General features: G+C 36.6%; 3 protein-coding genes across 3 annotated transcripts in view; all 3 read right to left on the reverse strand.

The window, feature by feature from the left end:
- LOC107736912 (arrestin domain-containing protein 1-like) overlaps nt 1-5,778 on the reverse strand; it is a 36,063-nt gene extending 30,285 nt beyond the window's left edge. The window contains exon 1 of the mRNA XM_016548301.1: nt 5,559-5,778. Coding sequence (XP_016403787.1) covers nt 5,559-5,676 — 118 coding nt within the window. The 5' untranslated portion in view covers nt 5,677-5,778. The remainder of the gene's footprint in view (nt 1-5,558) is intronic.
- A 2,027-nt stretch (nt 5,779-7,805) lies between these two features.
- Nucleotides 7,806-12,286, reverse strand: LOC107736929 (glutamine synthetase-like). The gene is made up of 6 exons (XM_016548317.1): nt 12,118-12,286; nt 11,883-12,032; nt 11,540-11,686; nt 10,969-11,096; nt 10,498-10,697; nt 7,806-8,109 (listed from the first exon to the last, which is right to left on the reverse strand). Exons 1-6 carry the CDS (start codon nt 12,284-12,286, stop codon nt 7,806-7,808), a joined length of 1,098 nt encoding a protein of 365 aa, XP_016403803.1.
- Nucleotides 12,287-15,659: 3,373 nt separating this feature from the next.
- LOC107736884 (glutamine synthetase) lies at nt 15,660-17,591 on the reverse strand. The gene is made up of 4 exons (XM_016548264.1): nt 17,543-17,591; nt 16,856-17,054; nt 16,609-16,770; nt 15,660-16,082 (listed from the first exon to the last, which is right to left on the reverse strand). The coding sequence occupies exons 2-4, from the start codon at nt 17,022-17,024 to the stop codon at nt 15,931-15,933; spliced, it is 483 nt and encodes a 160-aa protein (XP_016403750.1). The 5' UTR covers nt 17,025-17,054; nt 17,543-17,591; the 3' UTR covers nt 15,660-15,930.
- Nucleotides 17,592-21,320: the final 3,729 nt, after the last annotated feature.

A 21,320-nucleotide genomic window follows, 5' to 3' on the forward strand; every position in this document is an offset into this window, starting at 1 on the left:
GTCTCTTGAGATACAGAGAGACAAAAGCTCTAAAGCATTACAAACAAGCTTATCACAATCATTAGTATGCATTTGATACCAGGCTGGATGTAAAGTGAACATGCTTTCGATCATGATCTGTTGACATATGGATGTAGGGCTGCATGATTATCAAAATAAAACCCAAATCTCATTATCCAATCGCAAAGGCTTCAATTGAATGAAATAAACATATGCGTTGCATGTTTTAGAGTGCAGCGCGGCACTGTGTTCATTCACACATGCATTAACAGAGTCTCAAAGCAGGTTAGTTCAAAGTAAATGCTGCACAAATAATTATAATTATTATTATTATTATATAGTCAATATTGATATAATCACAAAATTTTTGGCCAAGCTGTTCAGAACACCAAACCTAGAGCTTTAAAAAAAAAAAAAAATCTTTATTTTTATCTGAAAAATAGCAAATTGATTTTTCTCAAAATTGTGCAGCCCTAGTTGGACAGCCTAGTTAGAAGGTCTTGTCTTTTTTTAGCTTGTGTCACATCCTGGCAAAAACTCTGCTTATCTACTGTTGTCATTTTAGGGAATTTGATTGGACATAAATTTGCATACGCCCCTGCAAACAAAATAAGTCTAAATTTTTCCTGGAAGAAAGAGACTGTTTTAAACGGACCCGTGTCAGCTAAACGAGTGTTTTGTCAACTTGTAAGCAACTTGTAAACATGGATCTCTTCCTGGGGCTTTTTGAGTATTTACAATATTTCAGCCTTTGCATATAAACCAATTTTCTATGGGACAAAACTCGATATTTATATCCTAAACAAAACACTATTTTCTCTCCACAAATCACACAGATCTCAAAGGGTCAAAAGAAAAATGTCATAGTTCAGGGATAGAAAATTCTGTCCTAATTTACTCACCCTCAAGTTCTTCAAAACCTGTATTTTATAACTGCTTTCTTCTGCTGAATACACAAGAAGATATTTTAAAGAATTCTGGTAATCAAACAGGTACCCATTGACTTTCATAGTAGGGGGAAAATGGAAGTCAGTGTCTACCAGCAACTGTTTGGTTGCTCAAACAGGTTTGGAACGACATGAGGGTGAGTAAATGATGGCAGAATTTTCATTTTTGGGTGAACTATCCCTTTAATGTACTTCTAGACTGTACAGAGTGTGTCTATTTGAGATTCAAGCAACCGTGTCTTCTTTAGAGTTTCTGTAACGGACTGATTAAGGCTAAAGCCCTTCTTTCATAGTTTCAAGGGATTATACATGACTTCTGCCAAAGCTGAGCTGTCTTGCCTGTTCAGTCTGTTAACCAGTAACCCTATACACTGAGTGATGTAAATAAGAAAACGTCTTTCAACAGAAGGATGTCTCAAAACTGAAAGAGTCTCACTTTAATATTCAAAACATGCTTTTCATTTTCATCCAATAAGTTATGCAGAAGCTGAAAAAATGCAATTGTCTCTCATGCTCATCAGGTCCATGACAGGACTGTTTATCATAGGGGCCAGACTAAAAAAAGACAGATAACAAAGCCAAAGCATGAGTCAGCTGCTTTTTAATAAAACATACTGAGCAATGTGGATTGAAAAGCACAGCTGTTCTCGGAGTAACAACATCACATCCTCCACTTTGCAGGCAAGACTCTAAAGAAAGTATTCAGGTCCATTCTGGACAGTATAATATGACGTTGATGAGACAGATAAAGAAAAAGATGGGTATTTGGATTTGAACATTTTAACATTTACTTAGCCTCATGAAAAAGGAGAAGTTACTTAGCAGCATATCTCCTTTTTTGTCATGCAGGTTTAAATTAATGAAGGCAAGAAATGATGACAGAATTTACATTTTGGATAAACTATTCCTTTAAAAAATTACTATATAGGTTACCCACGATTCAAATCAGCTAGCAGCTTTGTTATGCTAATGCACAATGTCTGCCACATTAGAGGAGCTTTTTCCACATTAAGTCAAGGTGAAGGGTGCACTGAGCCAATTCCCAAAGTACTAACAATGCGGGAAGACCTAATGAATTAAAGTGCCGCTTTCTCGCTGTTGATAGGAACAACTGAGAGGAACAGAAACATGACCACAAAGTGTCGATCATTTTTCATAAGTGTCACACAATAAGGGTGGGGTCCTAGAACTGAGCGAAAAAGCACAACAACTTCACGCAACAGATAAGTCTCAAGTGTGTTTTCCCAATAAGAGAAACAGTGCCAAGGAAAAATAAGCTTATAGAGTTGTATCATCTGAATCTCTTTCTTTCTCTCGCGTGTCAGTCCATGAGTCTCGCCTACACACTAAAACCAAACAGTTCAGTGAAAACACTTACAATGCATTCTTTGTACACATTCACTCAGTGTGAAAAGCACCTTGTCTAACCTACTTTCTTATCTCTTTCCCCAGTGACTAGCAATATGCAAAATTTTGGTTAGTGGGGCTGGGTAGTGGGTTGCCCGAGGTGTTGATTTTCTCACTATTATAACTTTTCTTTTAGACGTTTTCTTAACTTAAGGGAGTTGTTACAACTGGGTCTTGAAAGCCTAACCCCTTGTTAAGGCTTTAAAGTTGATAAGGCCCCTAAGTAAAGACAAAGGTTTGGAGAGGGGCCTAGGTATGTATAGATTTATGTGTGGATTTTATCAATTATAAATTAATTGAATTATTATATAATGCTTAAACCCTATTTTTGTTTAGGTAACAACAAAAGTTTGGTTATAAATTAGAGTGCGCTAAATAAACGCTCGCAAACAGTAGAACAGGTGAGTGTGATTTGACCAAGTACAACATGTTCCTGGATCAACATCCTTGTTGATCCTGGAACATCATTCCAATCAACCAATCAGAATTGAGGGATCACTTTTCAGGAAATGTCAGTTTTAGGCTTACAATCAGGATTACGTGCTTCTACACTCTTGTTAATCAGCTATCATTTCCCTCTAATTTTAGGAATACATTATGGGTAAGGTTAGGTTTAGGGGTAGGGATTGGGTTAAGTCTGTATTTTTGGACAGTAATGTAGATACAGGATCAACAAAAGAAGGAACATGTCTTACTTGGCAAAATCACGGCAGATAAGAAAGCCAAAGCATGAGTCAGCTGCTTTTTAATAAAACATACTGAGCAATGTGGATTGAAAAGCACAGCTGTTCTCGGAGTAACAACATCACATCCTCCACTTTGCAGGCAAGACTCTAAAGAAAGTATTCAGGTCCATTCTGGACAGTATAATATGACGTTGATGAGACAGATAAAGAAAAAGATGGGTATTTGGATTTGAACATTTTAACATTTACTTAGCCTCATGAAAAAGGAGAAGTTACTTAGCAGCATATCTCCTTTTTTGTCATGCAGGTTTAAATTAATGAAGGCAAGAAATGATGACAGAATTTACATTTTGGATAAACTATTCCTTTAAAAAATTACTATATAGGTTACCCACGATTCAAATCAGCTAGCAGCTTTGTTATGCTAATGCACAATGTCTGCCACATTAGAGGAGCTTTTTCCACATTAAGTCAAGGTGAAGGGTGCACTGAGCCAATTCCCAAAGTACTAACAATGCGGGAAGACCTAATGAATTAAAGTGCCGCTTTCTCGCTGTTGATAGGAACAACTGAGAGGAACAGAAACATGACCACAAAGTGTCGATCATTTTTCATAAGTGTCACACAATAAGGGTGGGGTCCTAGAACTGAGCGAAAAAGCACAACAACTTCACGCAACAGATAAGTCTCAAGTGTGTTTTCCCAATAAGAGAAACAGTGCCAAGGAAAAATAAGCTTATAGAGTTGTATCATCTGAATCTCTTTCTTTCTCTCGCGTGTCAGTCCATGAGTCTCGCCTACACACTAAAACCAAACAGTTCAGTGAAAACACTTACAATGCATTCTTTGTACACATTCACTCAGTGTGAAAAGCACCTTGTCTAACCTACTTTCTTATCTCTTTCCCCAGTGACTAGCAATATGCAAAATTTTGGTTAGTGGGGCTGGGTAGTGGGTTGCCCGAGGTGTTGATTTTCTCACTATTATAACTTTTCTTTTAGACGTTTTCTTAACTTAAGGGAGTTGTTACAACTGGGTCTTGAAAGCCTAACCCCTTGTTAAGGCTTTAAAGTTGATAAGGCCCCTAAGTAAAGACAAAGGTTTGGAGAGGGGCCTAGGTATGTATAGATTTATGTGTGGATTTTATAAATTATAAATTAATTGAATTATTATATAATGCTTAAACCCTATTTTTGTTTAGGTAACAACAAAAGTTTGGTTATAAATTAGAGTGCGCTAAATAAACGCTCGCAAACAGTAGAACAGGTGAGTGTGATTTGACCAAGTACAACATGTTCCTGGATCAACATCCTTGTTGATCCTGGAACATCATTCCAATCAACCAATCAGAATTGAGAGATAACTTTTCAGGAAATGTCAGTTTTAGGCTTACAATCAGGATTACGTGCTTCTACACTCTTGTTAATCAGCTATCATTTCCCTCTAATTTTAGGAATACATTATGGGTAAGGTTAGGTTTAGGGGTAGGGATTGGGTTAAGTCTGTATTTTTGGACAGTAATGTAGATACAGGATCAACAAAAGAAGGAACATGTCTTACTTGGCAAAATCACGGCGACCCAGTAGAACATTAGTCACGTGGGCCGCTTGAGCGTATCAAAACACTGTGATTATTTAGCACTTTATTAGAGATTTACATACACAAAACATTTGATTCAAGAGCCGTTTGACAGTAAACTGTTTAGAGGTGCCACAAGGACATTTAACTCGAGCCGCTGAATGTCCTTGAATGCATCACACATTTATGACGACTTTAAAAATGTCAACATATCTTCTTATATGTGTGATGTTCATTATGACCAAACCACTGACATAATTCAGTTAACTTCTTGAAAAACCTGTTTGCGTAATTAGCGGTCGTTCAAGCGTTCTTTCGTTTTTGGTTAGAGTACATTCACATTTAGTCGCCTTTAGCTGGTCACCACACGCGCGTTGCGTTTTAATACGCGTTCCGTTTAGCAGTTTTTGAACGCAAGAACGCGTCCTGGATGAACGCTATAGGATCTTTTCGCCTGTCAGTTCTGAAGGTACGCTCATTTGTGAACGTTTAAAGATGAAAAATCAAGTGATGACAAACATCAAAACCCACTTGTTGAAACGCACACGATATACAACGTGCTTCAACGATCCAGAAGCGGCTCGATTGTGCAATCGAACCGAAACCAGTAGCGCAGGAGAAACAGGATGTACATTGACGTTCATTAAAACAAGAGCCTAGACATTGATGCCTTCCGATCAGAGATCCTATTTCCCATAAATATACATAATATGAATTATGAACCAGTACTGCACTGTATATGAAACGGAGCTGCATAGGATGCTGAATGGCACCATGCAAACATGCAACACGTTCATATAGCGACACGTCCATGTTGACATGCGTGCATTAACACCCTAATTTTACTTGAACGGGGAAACCCCGAAGCTTACCAGCGGTGTTGTCCATGCAAATCATTTTTCCTACTGCAAGCATATGTAAGATACACAGCGTCGCTTACCTTTAAACTGTAATGACTGGCTTGTTTTAATTCTCACAGTTCCTGATATGGATTCCCCGGGGTTGTAGACCACTTTGTTATTAGTGAAAGTAATCTCGAATTCCTGAAGCTTCCCCATATCGTTCAGAAGCACCACTCAAGCACTCACGGAAAATGAGATTGTCGGTAAAACTAAACGCGGCCACTTTCACGTCCCACCTGCGGCTCTCATCTCTCCGCCCTTCCAAGAGCGCTGACGTCATCGGGACGGTCAGACTCCCCCTGCTCTTTATGATAACAAGGTTGTTGCAAATAATCGTGTGACGACATAATGCATTTAATATTTCCTTTGAATGCTAAACTTACAAGAATGAATGCAAGGACATTCTTACAATATTCTTACAACTGCATTAATTCTTGAAAGATTGTCATGCACATCCAAAGCATTCATTACTGTGATTTTCATTTTATACATTTAAAAAAAGTTTTATATCATTTTAATTTGCAAGTGTTGATATCTATCTATCTATCTATCTATCTATCTATCTATCTTAATGTAGGCTATGTACAAAACTGCCTCAAAAATAAGCCATAATTTATAATATTATAAATAATAATAATTAAATTTAAGATTATGCCAAACGAATTATCTTTTTCTTTTTTCTTTTTTTCCCCCCAAAAATGTATTTCTTGCTTGCACCACATGCATATTTTTGACTTTTGAGACACCTCAAAAATATCCAAATTTATTCAGAATATGAAAACATGTTCCTTATAGTTGAGGTGTATTCAAGAAATAATCTGTATGAATTGCATTGAGTTTGTGTATTTTTGAATTACTAAAAGCAAAAAATGAGTGTCACGTCATTGACAACAGCACCACACTGGGCTTTCTCCATAACCAACCAGGAAAATTAGCAAAAATCCATAACTCCATCTGTCTGGCGACAAGCATTGATAAAACTGAACAGACATCCCTTCTGCCATTGTTCTGGGAATAATAAATTCACCTCATGATGGGGACTGAACACTCCTGCGCTCCACACATCGCTCATCTGCTGAAAATAGAAGCCACTTTAAACCCATCTCCTGTGCCTGCTGACAACAGCAATTTTTTTTTCTTCTTCTGAGAGGTCTGCTTTGTGGACATAACAGAAAAAAATAACAACTTTATTAACATCTCTCAACAGATTTAAAGAATTATGTCAAATTGGTATTTGTTTTAATACACTTGTGTGAAAGAGGTAGAAAATAAGTGCTAGTAACCAACATCAGCATCTAATAAGATTTATTGTGTCGAGCATCAGGCTTTATAAACATCTACTGTCAGATCCTTAAGTTTCACTGCATGAATAGCTGTGATATAATAACAGATAATTAATTTAATTATAATACATTGTATAATATATAATACAATGGATAGTATATAATAATACATTTAATTAACAATGCATTTTATGAGATTCAAACAAGCAAATCTTCCAATGGAATAAGGCAACATACATTATTCATATGCCATAATGCATATGCCAATTTTATTCTGTACTAAATATCTTGTTTTATGGATGTTTAGATATTTTACTGGGAAACAAGACTGAGATAATGATTAATAAATTAAGTTATTAATACATTTCGGTAAACTTTTTAACAAATACGTTATTTTCAAACAAAATTGAGAAAGCAATAACACTTGAAACATTTCTAGGCGTATTCAAAGTGTTACCCGAGTTCTAAACACTTGCCTGTTACGCACCCTAATGGACACTCAAAAGAACAGCAATCCTAACAAATGACACGAGCATATCACACAGATTCCAGATATTGTTCTATTATCCACCTATTATTATCGAATATTGTTCATTATCCTGATTTAAAAGAGCAGGCGCAGTTTGTAACTTGTAACTTGAATGTGCCAGACTTCCGGCGTCATTCGCGTCCAGTTATTTTACATTTACAAAAACTGTCATGCTGCTTGATGTTGTAAGTAATTTGTTATCATATTATTTGAGTGTCGCGAAAATAGTTTTAGCGTTTACTGCACTTCGTTATTCTTCTAATGAATCGGTCGTTTTGCACATTAATTCCGCGTTGCGGATAGTCAGCAGTGATAGAATTCAATTCACATATTGTATATTGTTTTTTATTGGTGGTTGTTTTATTGATTTTTATTTTAATTCTTACATTTAAAGAAATATGATAAGTATGCGATATTAAATTGGCATTAATTTCTTCTAAACAACCATTATTTGTTTCCAGAATTATTATCCATTATTTCAATTCTTCCTCCCCTTCCAGCATGCATGTGCGGGCCATTGCGCAGGTCACAGCATATGGGTCACAGTTGGCAGCAGGACGGCGGTCCTCAAAGTAGCCACATTTGTTCTGAGCCACCCGATAGGGGATACGAATGCTGGCCCCGCGGTTAGCAACACCTGCTGAGAAATCATTTATGCTGGAGAACACCTGACAACCTATGAGTCGCCGCTTGTTGTCCTCGCCACCGTTTGGGTCGTAGACACGAATATGCTCTGCGTGACGCTTTCTCAGTTTCTCGATGGCTTTATTAATGTGCCTGATGTAGAGAGGAGGAGGATGCAGGTCAGATGACATGGCAAAACACAGCAACATGACTTTCTCTCTCTGACTAGCATGTGTATGCAATTCAGTACATACTCAATGCCTCCTTCCGCTCTCATTTGCACTGTGCTCACACTGATGTGGCAACCGGCTCCGTTCCAGTCTCCTGTCGTGGGTTTTGGATCCAGGGTGGCCACCACTCCAAAATCTTCACACACCTTAATTTGCAAGTGTTGATATCTATCTATCTATCTATCTATCTTAATGTAGGCTATGTACAAAACTGCCTCAAAAATAAGCCATAATTTATAATATTATAAATAATAATAATTAAATTTAAGATTATGCCAAACGAATTATCTTTTTCTTTTTTCTTTTTTTCCCCCCAAAAATGTATTTCTTGCTTGCACCACATGCATATTTTTGACTTTTGAGACACCTCAAAAATATCCAAATTTATTCAGAATATGAAAACATGTTCCTTATAGTTGAGGTGTATTCAAGAAATAATCTGTATGAATTGCATTGAGTTTGTGTATTTTTGAATTACTAAAAGCAAAAAATGAGTGTCACGTCATTGACAACAGCACCACACTGGGCTTTCTCCATAACCAACCAGGAAAATTAGCAAAAATCCATAACTCCATCTGTCTGGCGACAAGCATTGATAAAACTGAACAGACATCCCTTCTGCCATTGTTCTGGGAATAATAAATTCACCTCATGATGGGGACTGAACACTCCTGCGCTCCACACATCGCTCATCTGCTGAAAATAGAAGCCACTTTAAACCCATCTCCTGTGCCTGCTGACAACAGCAATTTTTTTTTCTTCTTCTGAGAGGTCTGCTTTGTGGACATAACAGAAAAAAATAACAACTTTATTAACATCTCTCAACAGATTTAAAGAATTATGTCAAATTGGTATTTGTTTTAATACACTTGTGTGAAAGAGGTAGAAAATAAGTGCTAGTAACCAACATCAGCATCTAATAAGATTTATTGTGTCGAGCATCAGGCTTTATAAACATCTACTGTCAGATCCTTAAGTTTCACTGCATGAATAGCTGTGATATAATAACAGATAATTAATTTAATTATAATACATTGTATAATATATAATACAATGGATAGTATATAATAATACATTTAATTAACAATGCATTTTATGAGATTCAAACAAGCAAATCTTCCAATGGAATAAGGCAACATACATTATTCATATGCCATAATGCATATGCCAATTTTATTCTGTACTAAATATCTTGTTTTATGGATGTTTAGATATTTTACTGGGAAACAAGACTGAGATAATGATTAATAAATTAAGTTATTAATACATTTCGGTAAACTTTTTAACAAATACGTTATTTTCAAACAAAATTGAGAAAGCAATAACACTTGAAACATTTCTAGGCGTATTCAAAGTGTTACCCGAGTTCTAAACACTTGCCTGTTACGCACCCTAATGGACACTCAAAAGAACAGCAATCCTAACAAATGACACGAGCATATCACACAGATTCCAGATATTGTTCTATTATCCACCTATTATTATCGAATATTGTTCATTATCCTGATTTAAAAGAGCAGGCGCAGTTTGTAACTTGTAACTTGAATGTGCCAGACTTCCGGCGTCATTCGCGTCCAGTTATTTTACATTTACAAAAACTGTCATGCTGCTTGATGTTGTAAGTAATTTGTTATCATATTATTTGAGTGTCGCGAAAATAGTTTTAGCGTTTACTGCACTTCGTTATTCTTCTAATGAATCGGTCGTTTTGCACATTAATTCCGCGTTGCGGATAGTCAGCAGTGATAGAATTCAGTTCACATATTGTATATTGTTTTTTATTGGTGGTTGTTTTATTGATTTTTATTTTAATTCTTACATTTAAAGAAATATGATAAGTATGCGATATTAAATTGGCATTAATTTCTTCTAAACAACCATTATTTGTTTCCAGAATTATTATCCATTATTTCAATTCTTCCTCCCCTTCCAGCATGCATGTGCGGGCCATTGCGCAGGTCACAGCATATGGGTCACAGTTGGCAGCAGGACGGCGGTCCTCAAAGTAGCCACATTTGTTCTGAGCCACCCGATAGGGGATACGAATGCTGGCCCCGCGGTTAGCAACACCTGGTGAGAAATCATTTATGCTGGAGAACACCTGACAACCTATGAGTCGCCGCTTGTTGTCCTCGCCACCGTTTGGGTCGTAGACACGAATATGCTCTGCGTGACGCTTTCTCAGTTTCTCGATGGCTTTATTAATGTGCCTGATGTAGAGAGGAGGAGGATGCAGGTCAGATGACATGGCAAAACACAGCAACATGACTTTCTCTCTCTGACTAGCATGTGTATGCAATTCAGTACATACTCAATGCCTCCTTCCGCTCTCATTTGCACTGTGCTCACATTGATGTGGCAACCAGCTCCGTCCCAGTCTCCTGTCATGGGTTTTGGATCCAGGGTGGCCACCACTCCAAAATCTTCACACACCCTGTGTAGCAGGAAACGTACCATCCATAGATGATCTCCCATCTCAATTCCTTCACATGGACCCACCTGGAACTCCCACTGCAGAGAGAACAGACTATCCAGACTGGGTTTTTTTAACCAATGGTACAATAATGTACCATTTTTACGGGCATGTAACTAATATGCAGAACCAATTAAGTAGAAAAGTGAATATTAGTTCACATAATTACCTAATGATATCATAGTTACCTGAGAGGGCATGACCTCTGCGTTAGTGCCACTGATTTTGGGCATGTAACTAATATGCAGAACCAATTAAGTAGAAAAGTGAGTATTAGTTCACATAATTACCTAATGATATCATAGTTACCTGAGAGGGCATGACCTCTGGGTTAGTGCCACTGATTTTGATGCCAGCATACAGACAGGCTTTATAATGACACTCCACAATGTCTCTGCCAAAGGCTCTGTCAGCACCAACACAACGGTAATATGTGCCTGAAAGAAGAACGACACAAAATTCAATTTGTGGTTAAAAAATGGCAGACACATTATTTAAGCTGTACGGTTGGACATAAGCCATAAAAGACCTAAGTACAATAACAGCATTATTTACACAGAGTGTATTTGTCTATTGTGTATTATTTGAAGTTCAGATGACATTTTATGACTACTTTATGGAGAAATCTATTGTAAATCAAAACCAATTTTTCCCCTACAACTAAAGTCAAGACATTTTGGACAATGGCAATGCTATGCTTCCAACTTTGTGGGAACAGTTTGGGGACCAACTCCATATTAATGTCTATGCTTTTAGAATGTAATATCATTGTCCATATATGTACAGAGGAAATTGTGTATTACTGTTTACTCTTTATACTTAATGTTGCATTCTCACCCTAGACTGTGGATGTAACAACTCATGGTAACATTTAGATAACCTTGTGGTTTGGGAAAGCCAAGTCTGGGCCAGCCAAAAGGGTGTCCATCCACTCCTAGGAGAGTATATTCTTGCTCCATTCCAAACCAAGGGTGAAGCTCTTTGATCTTCTCCATGATCTTGTTACAGCTGTTACGGTGGTTCGATTCTAAGAGAACAATTTGGATAAGGATTTGGGTAAGTATGAGCAGTTTTACAATGTTTACATAGGTACCTTTACATATATTTACATTTATGCATACATACATCATGCTCTACCAGCTGAGCAACATTAACAATGGTGCAGAACATAAAGAACCCAACGTGAGTTTTATACAATTTACCATCATTTCAGCCTATCATACCTGCAGGCTCCCGGGTGTTCTTGAGCACCTCACAAAAGACCAGTTTGTTAGGGTCCAAAAGAAAGGGGTCCCTGAACATGCAGGCAGGAGCCAGTGGCATCTCAGTGCTGAATCCTTCAGTTTGCCCAATGGTATCCCATTCTGGTATATCTACCAAAAATAAAAAAAGTAAGTATAAAGCATGATAAACACAAGAAAACCCAAAACATATATTATGAAGAAATTTCTGTAGTACCAGCTATGGTTTTTGGTGTAAAGTCCATGGTTCGGGTCTTGTAGCACAAGTCCATTCCACAATAAGCAATCCAGACGTAAGTGACTTGACAGAACTCTCCCTGGGGAAGATTGAGGTATCTCTCCCGCAAGAACTTGTTAAGACGTGAGCTGTCAGATACGCAAGACATACTGGAGCAGATATAATGCAACAAAACCAAACAAAAATATTAATGGTATTACGTCTGTGGATGCTTTTTCCCTCTCTGATTTTCCCAGGCTACACTGAAACTGGAGTAACAGCTGAACAGATCCACATCAATCATATCTTCTGTCACCTGAGGGAGGTCCTCTGGGTTGCAATTGCCAATAAAACTCTTTCAAATGTTCAAACTACATTTGAAATTACATTGTTCCAAAGAAGAAAGAGCGAATTACTTGTTTTGGTGTGAATCATCTCTGTAAATCTGATCTTGGGACAATGCTTTTTTTTTTTTTTTTTTTTTTTTACAAATGTGAGGTTGGGCCATGTTTTTATTTATGCATTTCTGTTAAACAGAAATTGATCAATGTGTCCCTGAATGAAGGAGAGGGGGTCAGTATCAAATGTGGCAGACCGTGAGTATCTTGTGTGGCCACCAGCTGCTTTAAGTATTACAGTGCTTCTCATTCTCATGGACTACACCAGATTTGCCAGTTGCTGTGAGATGTTTTGCCACTCTTTCACTGAGACATTTGCAAGTTCTCAAACATGTCTGGGGGGACACAGTGCATCCTGGTGCCATCATTTCCCCAGGTTACATCCACGTGATGTAAAAGAAAACAGAACTTATTGGACCAGGTGACTTTCTTCCACTGCTCCAAGATCCAGTTCCAATGCTTGCGTGCCCATTGTTGGAGCATTTGACAGTGGACAGGGGTCATCAGGCATTCTGATTGGTCTGTGGCTACGCAGCCCCATACACAGCAGAGTGTTGCAATGGGTGTTGTGACACATTTCTCCCATAACCATCATTAAAATTTTGTGTGATTGTGCCACAGTAGACCTTCTGTTGGCTTGGACCAGACAGGATAGCCTTTGTTGCCCTCATGCATTGATGAGCCTTGAGCAATCATCACCCTGTTGCCAACCCACAAGACTTGCTGTTTCAGAGATACTCTGACACAGTCACCTTGCCATAACAATTTGGCCCTTGTCAAAGTTGCTTAGATCTTTATTCCTACCCATTTCTCCTGCATCCAACACATTGATTATGAGAACTGACTGTTTGTTTGCTTACTATCTAATCTACCCAGACTTTAATGTGGCCTTTTTAGGAGATGATCAAAGACATTCACTTCACCTGTGACTGGGCATAATGTTTTGGCTCATCATATATGTGTGTGTGTGTGTGTGTATACATGTTCACTCACACACACACACACACACATATATATGCAGTTTATCTGTAAATACTGTAGGTGCAGGTATCCTCAGTTTGAATGATGGGTGTACTATGGTTATCCATGCTTAAAAATAAAGTGAAAGCATATTTTTACACTACTGTTCAAAAGTTTGGGGTCATTAAGATTTTTTTCTTAAGTTTTTATTCCTCAAAGAATTTCACCAAATCAGCATATTACAATTATTTCTGAAGGATCATGTGACACTACATACTGGAATAATGGCTGATGGAAATTCAGCTTTGCCATCACAAGATTAAATTAAATTATTCAAAATATGTTAAAATATATTTTTTTTTCATTGTAATTCTATTTCCAAAATTTTGCCACTTTTACTGTATTTTCAAATAAATGCATTTTATTTTTCAAATAGCTTTTTTATTTTACAAATAAATGAATTAAATGAATGCAGCCTTTGTGAGGATAAGAAACATCATCAACCCCAAAGATTTGATACATTTAATACATATTTCAAAGATGATGAACACACTGATAAGCGTTTTTTTTAATTTTTTGTATTCGCTTTACACCATATGAATGCTCAAACCTGTTTCTGTGATGTATTATGTGCTTTATGTGGCTTCATTTAAGTAAAATGTGAACTGGTATTTACACCCTTGAAAATTTGGCAATTATAAAAACCTGTTCACCTAAACCATCTGCATTGTTGTGGCAGGTAACTTGAAATGCAGCCTTTTGAATTTTGTTTGTGTGACGGTAGAAGGGCAGGGAGAGAATCAGCTGTTAACCCCAGTCAGGTTCTAATGTGATCTATTGTGCAGAGAAACAGGTAGGTGTACGATCATTCAATACAACATATCAAGCTTGCCTGCAAATCATGTGTCATAAAACATTCTTTTAAGAAGAAGAGCTTAATATGTATAGAGTATAATTTACAGAAAAAACAACAATTAAAACAGGTTAAGGTGCACTCTATCGAATATTCTAAACAATTATTAGTTTCTAAAATTGTGTTATTCAAGTTCATGGACATCTTCATCCCCTTCCAGCATGCATGTGCGGGCCATTGCGCAGGTCACAGCATATGGGTCACAGTTGGCAGAAGGACGACGGTCCTCAAAGTAACCGCATTTTTCCTGACCCACCTGACGAGGGATACGGATGCTGGCCCCACGGTTAGCAACACCTGATGAGAAGTCATGAATGCTGGAGGTCTCGTGGCGACCCGTGAGGCGACGTTTGTTATCTTCTCCATCATGCGGGTCGTAGACACGAATATGCTCTGCATGGCGCTTGCTCAGTTTCTCAATGGCTTTCTCAATGTGCCTGATGCAGAGAAAAGAATCATGGAGGTCAGATAACATGGGGGTAACGCATTACAAGTAACGCGAGTTACGTAATCAGATTACTTTTTTCAAGTAACTAGTAAAGTAACCCATCCAGAACATGATGCCTAATAACTATAATTTAACGGTAGTTACCTGAGAGGGCATGACCTCTGCGTTAGTGCCACTGATTTTGATGCCAGCATACAGACAGGCTTTATAATGACACTCCACAATGTCTCTGCCAAAAGCTCTGTCAGCACCAACACTGCAGTAATACGGACCTGACAGAAAAGAGACACAAAATAAAAAACATTGCCATCTTTTAAATATAAAGATGTCACAGATGGCACTTTATTTGTACAATTAGACAATATAAAAATTCTAAAAATAAAAATGTCGAAGTCTTTTGAAACCTTATGGAACAAAAATGTAATATTTATAGTAGAAAGCCCAAGGAGTTTTTTTTTCCATACAATGAAATTTAATGGACCTTGGGAGTTAAGCAAAATTTTCGATTAATAATTTAATTGTCTGTGCATTCCTCATACAAAGCTATCAAAATTACTTTAAGACTGGAATATTTTGCAATAATAGATATGAACTATTTTATGGTGATTGCTTTGTCTTTTTTGGAGCTTGAAGGTGTCTGGTCCCCATCCACTTTTATTGTGCGCAAGACAGCAGCTGAAACATTCGACAAAACTTCTTTTTTGTTCCACTGAAGAAATACAATCATTCAGGTTTGGGACCACAGTTTTTTAGACCCTAGAAATTAAATTCTTCCATAGGGCAGTATCATCTATCAATGTACCACTGGTTTAAAGGTGCTGTAAGTGATTGTTTTCTTATATTCCACTGCTCTTCAACCACACATCTTGCCAAAATCCTAAGCCCTGTCAGCCAACCAAAACATGCAATTTTTTTTTACAAACAGGAAGTGTTTTCTAATCGAACATAGCCTGCTTCCAGATTCTTCTTCGGTGTTTACAAAGAACTGGTGTGGTTTCTCATTGCACAGATTTTAGTGACATCTGCCAGGTAGGAGGGACATTTTACAATATGTTTGGCATTCAAAAATCCTTTTCAGCAGCTTGATACAGGATTTAACCTTGTGGTTTGGGAAAGCCAAGTCTGGGCCAGCTATAAGGGTGTCCATCCACTCCAAAAAGAGTATATTCCTGCTCCATGCCAAACCAAGGGTGAAGCTCTTTGACCTTCTCCATGACCTTGTTACAGCTGTTACGGTGGTTCGATTCTAAAAGAAAATTTTTTTTTTCATCAGTTCTACACAAGTTTAATTTGTATTATCACTATGATAAATTTTGGAACTCAAATGAATCTCTGTGCATTTTAACTGTACACAATTTGGTGTTTATAGCACGTTAACAAAAAAGGTTTGTAGTTTGAATGGCTTTTTAATCATTTTTAAATTAAAAACTAAAATTTTAACTTCAAATGTTAAATAAATCTGACATAAATATAACTATTAATGATTATTTAAATTAAATAAATTGTTTTCTTGAGTTACATCAACTTCAAAAAAGAGTTTTACACATGTACATGTAACAGTGTAAACCATATGCTGGGAAGGCGGTGAATGGGACTCACCATCTATACTTGTTGATTTGACTTTAAAAAATGTATAATACATCATATTTCAAAAGCTGCACTGAGATGCGTTACTTGAGTCCCTAAAAGTTTTTTTTTTTTGGAATTTGTAAAAAATGTATCATCTTTTATTTTTCCAAATTTACATAATTTTTATAGTGGATAAATTCTACCTGCAGGTTCTCGGGTGTGCTTGAGCACCTCACATAGCACCAGTTTGTTCGGGTCCAAGAGGAATGGGTCCCTGAACATGCAGACAGGAATCAGTAGCATGTCACTGTTGTGTCCTTTAGACTGACCCGTGCTGGAACCAGCGAAATTCCATTCTGGTAGGTCTGTCAAAGAACAACAACAAAAACAAAATAAGAATAAATAAAACGTTCAAGATAAAGAAAGCGAAACCAGTCAACACTTTGCTACCAGCTACGCTCTTTGGCTCTGAATCCATGGTTCGAGTCTTGTTACGCAGACCCTCTCCAGAGCCATCGATCCAGACGTAAGTGACCTGACAGAAGTTTCCCTGGGGCAGACTGAGATACTGCTGCCGCAGGGTCTTGTTGAGACTAGAGCTCTCTGATACATAAGACATACTGGATCAGATGTACAGTAAACAACGAACCTGGAGAGATAAAACAAGACAAAAACATTGTGTTAATGTAGTGCATTTCAATGGTTTTAAAAAAAGATTCTCTTTTTGTATGATAGATAACAGCAAGTTACTTGTTTAATAAAATAGCATGACAAATCATTTTAAAGAAATGACATCTGATTGTTATGCATTCCTCAAAATGAAAGTAAAGAGACAAGTCGTAAGACAACTTTTAGCAATGTAGGATATTAGAGAAAACACAGAATAGAAAAACAGTTTTTTTTGCTGTTTTTAATAATCTGTATTGGCTGTTTAAAGTATTAATGACATTATATATTCAATTAAAAATATTCTACTGTGTACTGATATAATGATATCATTAGATAATTTATTATTATTTCTAAAATATTTTAAATAATTGTTACATTTTCATTGATTGCAATAGATAGCATGCAACAAACACAATTTCAATGCTCATTAATGTACCATATTAATTGTACAAATCAAAGATGACTTACTCAGAGCTGTATATTTTACTCCACTTCATATAAAGACTGAAACCCTGTGAACTGAAACAGGCAAATTTAAGGCAGCCTGTCATTGAGGTTATGTTGTACAGAGGTGTGACGTAGATAATATGCAGGATTTCCAACCTTCCCTTATGTGAGATAGTAAACAACTTTTAACGTATAAAACCTGTTCAGCTAAACAATTTGCACTGTTGTTACAATAGCTTTAAAAAAAATCATTGATGCATTGATTGTTTGTTGGAATGCATCACTTTGTTATAGTCTAATGTCTCTTCATACAATATTAGAGACTTGAGGATGATCAATGCGTTCACTGACAAATAAACCAACTCAACGGTTTTCTCACCTCAGCTCCACTGAACACACAATTACACACTATGCTTATTGAGAGGGGTTTTTTTTCCACTGCAAAGAGACATCAGCACAAAGAAAGCACAGAGGACCAGAGGTTTTTACAGTCCAGTTAGCCTCTGATGTGCCAATATACAAACAAGTGTCCCAAACCTGCTGAGATGGTCATTGCTGTAAATTACCTGATTATTAAAGCTGATTAAATAAACACATACATTATTTTGCAAAAAAGTAGATGAAGCAAAAACAGCCTCTATGATTTAAAAGGAAACTGCTCGTTTGCATCTTAGTACATAGAAGCACTAATCATTTTAGTAGGCCACTAAAATGCTGTGTAGTATAAAGCATGCACCCTACAAACAAGCAAAACTGGCATAAGCAACATGTTGAAGTTATTTGCAGCTAAAAAATAAACAAACCAAAACAAGTCAAACTAAATAGAAAGTTTAGTATTAGCTACAATCTTTGCCTCAGGATCAGTGGTTCGAGCCTTTTCACACAGACCCTTCAAAAAGCCTTAGATTTAGATATAAGTGGTAATCTAAATAATTCTGCACTGCAAAAAATGTTGTTTTTTTTCTCAGTATTTTTGTCATGTTTTCCAGTGGAAATATCAAAAATAAATAAATAAATTAATAAATAGATTAAAAATTAAACCTAGACACATTTACTTGAGAAACAAAGTGCCTTAAGTCTTGTTTTAGGGAAAAATAATCAAAATAAGTGATTTTATGCTTAAAAATAATAATAAAGAAAAGAGATTAATTAAATCTGTCAGTGGGGTAAGAAAAGTAATACAAAGGGAAAACAGAATTATTTTTCTAACCCCACTGATGGATATATTTTCTTGTTTTAAGCAAAATTCACTTAATTTTGATATATTTTTAAGTAAATATCCTAAGTAAATGTATCTTAATTTAAGAGTGTTATTTGTACTGGAAAACAAGACAAAAATCTGAACCCCACTGAACACTTTAGGGATGAATTGGAACAGCAATTGCAAGCCATACGTCATCAGCCAACTTTACTGATGCTTTTGTGTTTGAATAGAAGCAAATCTCCCTTGCCATGTTCCAACATTCAGTGGAAAGCCACCACAGAAGAGTGAAAGCTGTTATGGATGGTCACTTCTCTTTTAATGTCAATGGTTTTGTCGTTAAATGTTGAGTTGTACTTTCACTATGGGTGCGGTGTTTGGGTGTCTATTTGGCTAAATCAATAGAACAAGAGATCTTTACTGTCGTGTTTAAAAAGAATTTACTGGCAGAGAACAAAAGAAAATATGAGAGAATATAAAGATGACAACATGTAACCAGTTTTCCTGACCCATCTGCATTCTTGTCTTGTTGTGGTTGGATCTTGATAATGTTTACGAGATAGTGTGAGACAAAGAAGAGCAAAAGTAAAGCTAAAATAAATGGGCAAACCACAATCACCTGAATTGCCTCCTGTGTTAAATGAAGAAATTTAGCATTATGTCACTTACCAACAATGCAGTGAATGGGTGCCGTCAGAATGAGAGTCCAAACATCTGATAAAAACATCACAATAATCCACATGAATCCAGTCCATTAATCAACATGTTGTGAAGAGAAAAACTTCGTGTTTGTAAGGAACAAATCCATCAGTAAGGCATTTTAACTTTAAACCATTGCTTCTGGTCAAAATAAAGTCCATCCTCTGTTGTCCTCTCACAAAATCCACCGACATCTTTGTTTAGAACTATTTTGGTTTGTAAACAGTGCTTGATCTTTGCATATTCCTCTCTTGATTCAGACAAGATTACTTTTTCACTGCAGAAAGCAATATTATGGATAGAGGACTCGTATCAAAAGCAGAAGCTACTGTTTTAAGAATAAAAAATTCTTAATGGTGGATTTGTTTTTTGTTTTACAAATATGCAGCTTTTTACTTCACAAAACGTTAATTGATGGAGTTGTGTGGATTATTGTGATGTTTCTATCAGCTGTTTGAACTCTGACGGCACCCATTCACTGCAGAGGATCCATTGGTGAGCAAGTGATGTAATGCTAAATTTATCCAAATCTGTCTGATGAAGTAACAAACTCATCGACATCTTGGATGGCCTGAGGGGTGAATAAATTTTCATTTTTGCATGAACTATTCCGCAAACCTTATTGAAGAGACCGATCAAAAATGAATATTTGAAAATATTAAGTGGTTCAACATTGAAACATGAAAGTGCTTGCTAAACACTGTAATTCCCAAACCTGCTGATACTGACACCTCAACTCGAAAAAAATATCACTACACTATAGTTGATGCTGAAATGCATATTTAATTAATCTCAATACACAGTGGGGTACAAAGGTTTAGTGTGAACTTCCATGTACACTTGACTTATCACATCCAAAACAAGAATTTGCAATTCATTTACAAAATGTAATAAGGTCAGAAACAGCAAACTGAACAAGAAATATACAAATTGTGTTCGGAAACCCATTTAGCAGATGATTTTCATCAAAAGTGATGTAATGTAGATTAATTGCTGCAATCTGGGATTAATTTCCATACTCAAGTGCACAGTGATATTACATTGTAAATGTGACCAGAGATCTCGAATCACCTCTGTTGGGACTGAACTCTGCGTTTGGCTACCACAACTCATATTAACCACACAATATATTCAGTTTAGGTAAAAATAGCAGCTTTCAAATCACTAACAAAAATGTAGTTCTAAGAATTAGATCACCCATTAATTACAATTCAGCCATTATTTTCTCACATTCCAAACCTGTGTGACTTTCTTTTCTCTGTGGAACACAAAACAAGGTCTGCTCCTCATGCAAAGCTATCATATGACTTCAGAAGACTTGGATCACTTTTATGAAGCTGTTTGTGTCCATTCTGAAGCATTGTAACTGCAGAAAAAAAAATCACAGTAAGTACATTTTTCAAAAGTTTTCATACATGTTTGCAACAACAATAGGGTGAGTAAATAATGGCAGAATTTCAATTTCTAGGTGAACTATAGCTAAAAATGAACCTCTAAGTAAAGATGTCCACAATTACAGTGAATAGGAAAACTGTAAACTTTGAGCATCACAGTTGAAATGATATAATCATGAACTGGCAGTGAGCGGTCCAGCATAGCTTCAGTGATTGATCACAGTGCAGGAAGAATGATTAAGAACCACATTTATCCACAGCGGCCCTCGTGTCACGCTTTCCTGACAATACGTCCAGTTTTCTTCAAGTCTCGTCTCCCTGTCCGCAGCGGCTGGCTACTGACTCTCCACGTTCCATGACAGACACGGGAACTGTGGGTAAAAGTAAAGATGGTACAGTTATTATGGCACAGACATATGCAAAATAGTAATTTTTTCAGTGTTTTACTGAAATACTTAAAGAGATGGATTTCCCAGAAAACACTTTAAATAGTATTAAGGAATAA

The sequence above is a fragment of the Sinocyclocheilus rhinocerous genome, unplaced genomic scaffold (assembly GCF_001515625.1).
Source record: "Sinocyclocheilus rhinocerous isolate Xijiao unplaced genomic scaffold, SAMN03320098_v1.1 scaffold192, whole genome shotgun sequence".
Lineage (NCBI taxonomy): Eukaryota > Metazoa > Chordata > Actinopteri > Cypriniformes > Cyprinidae > Sinocyclocheilus > Sinocyclocheilus rhinocerous.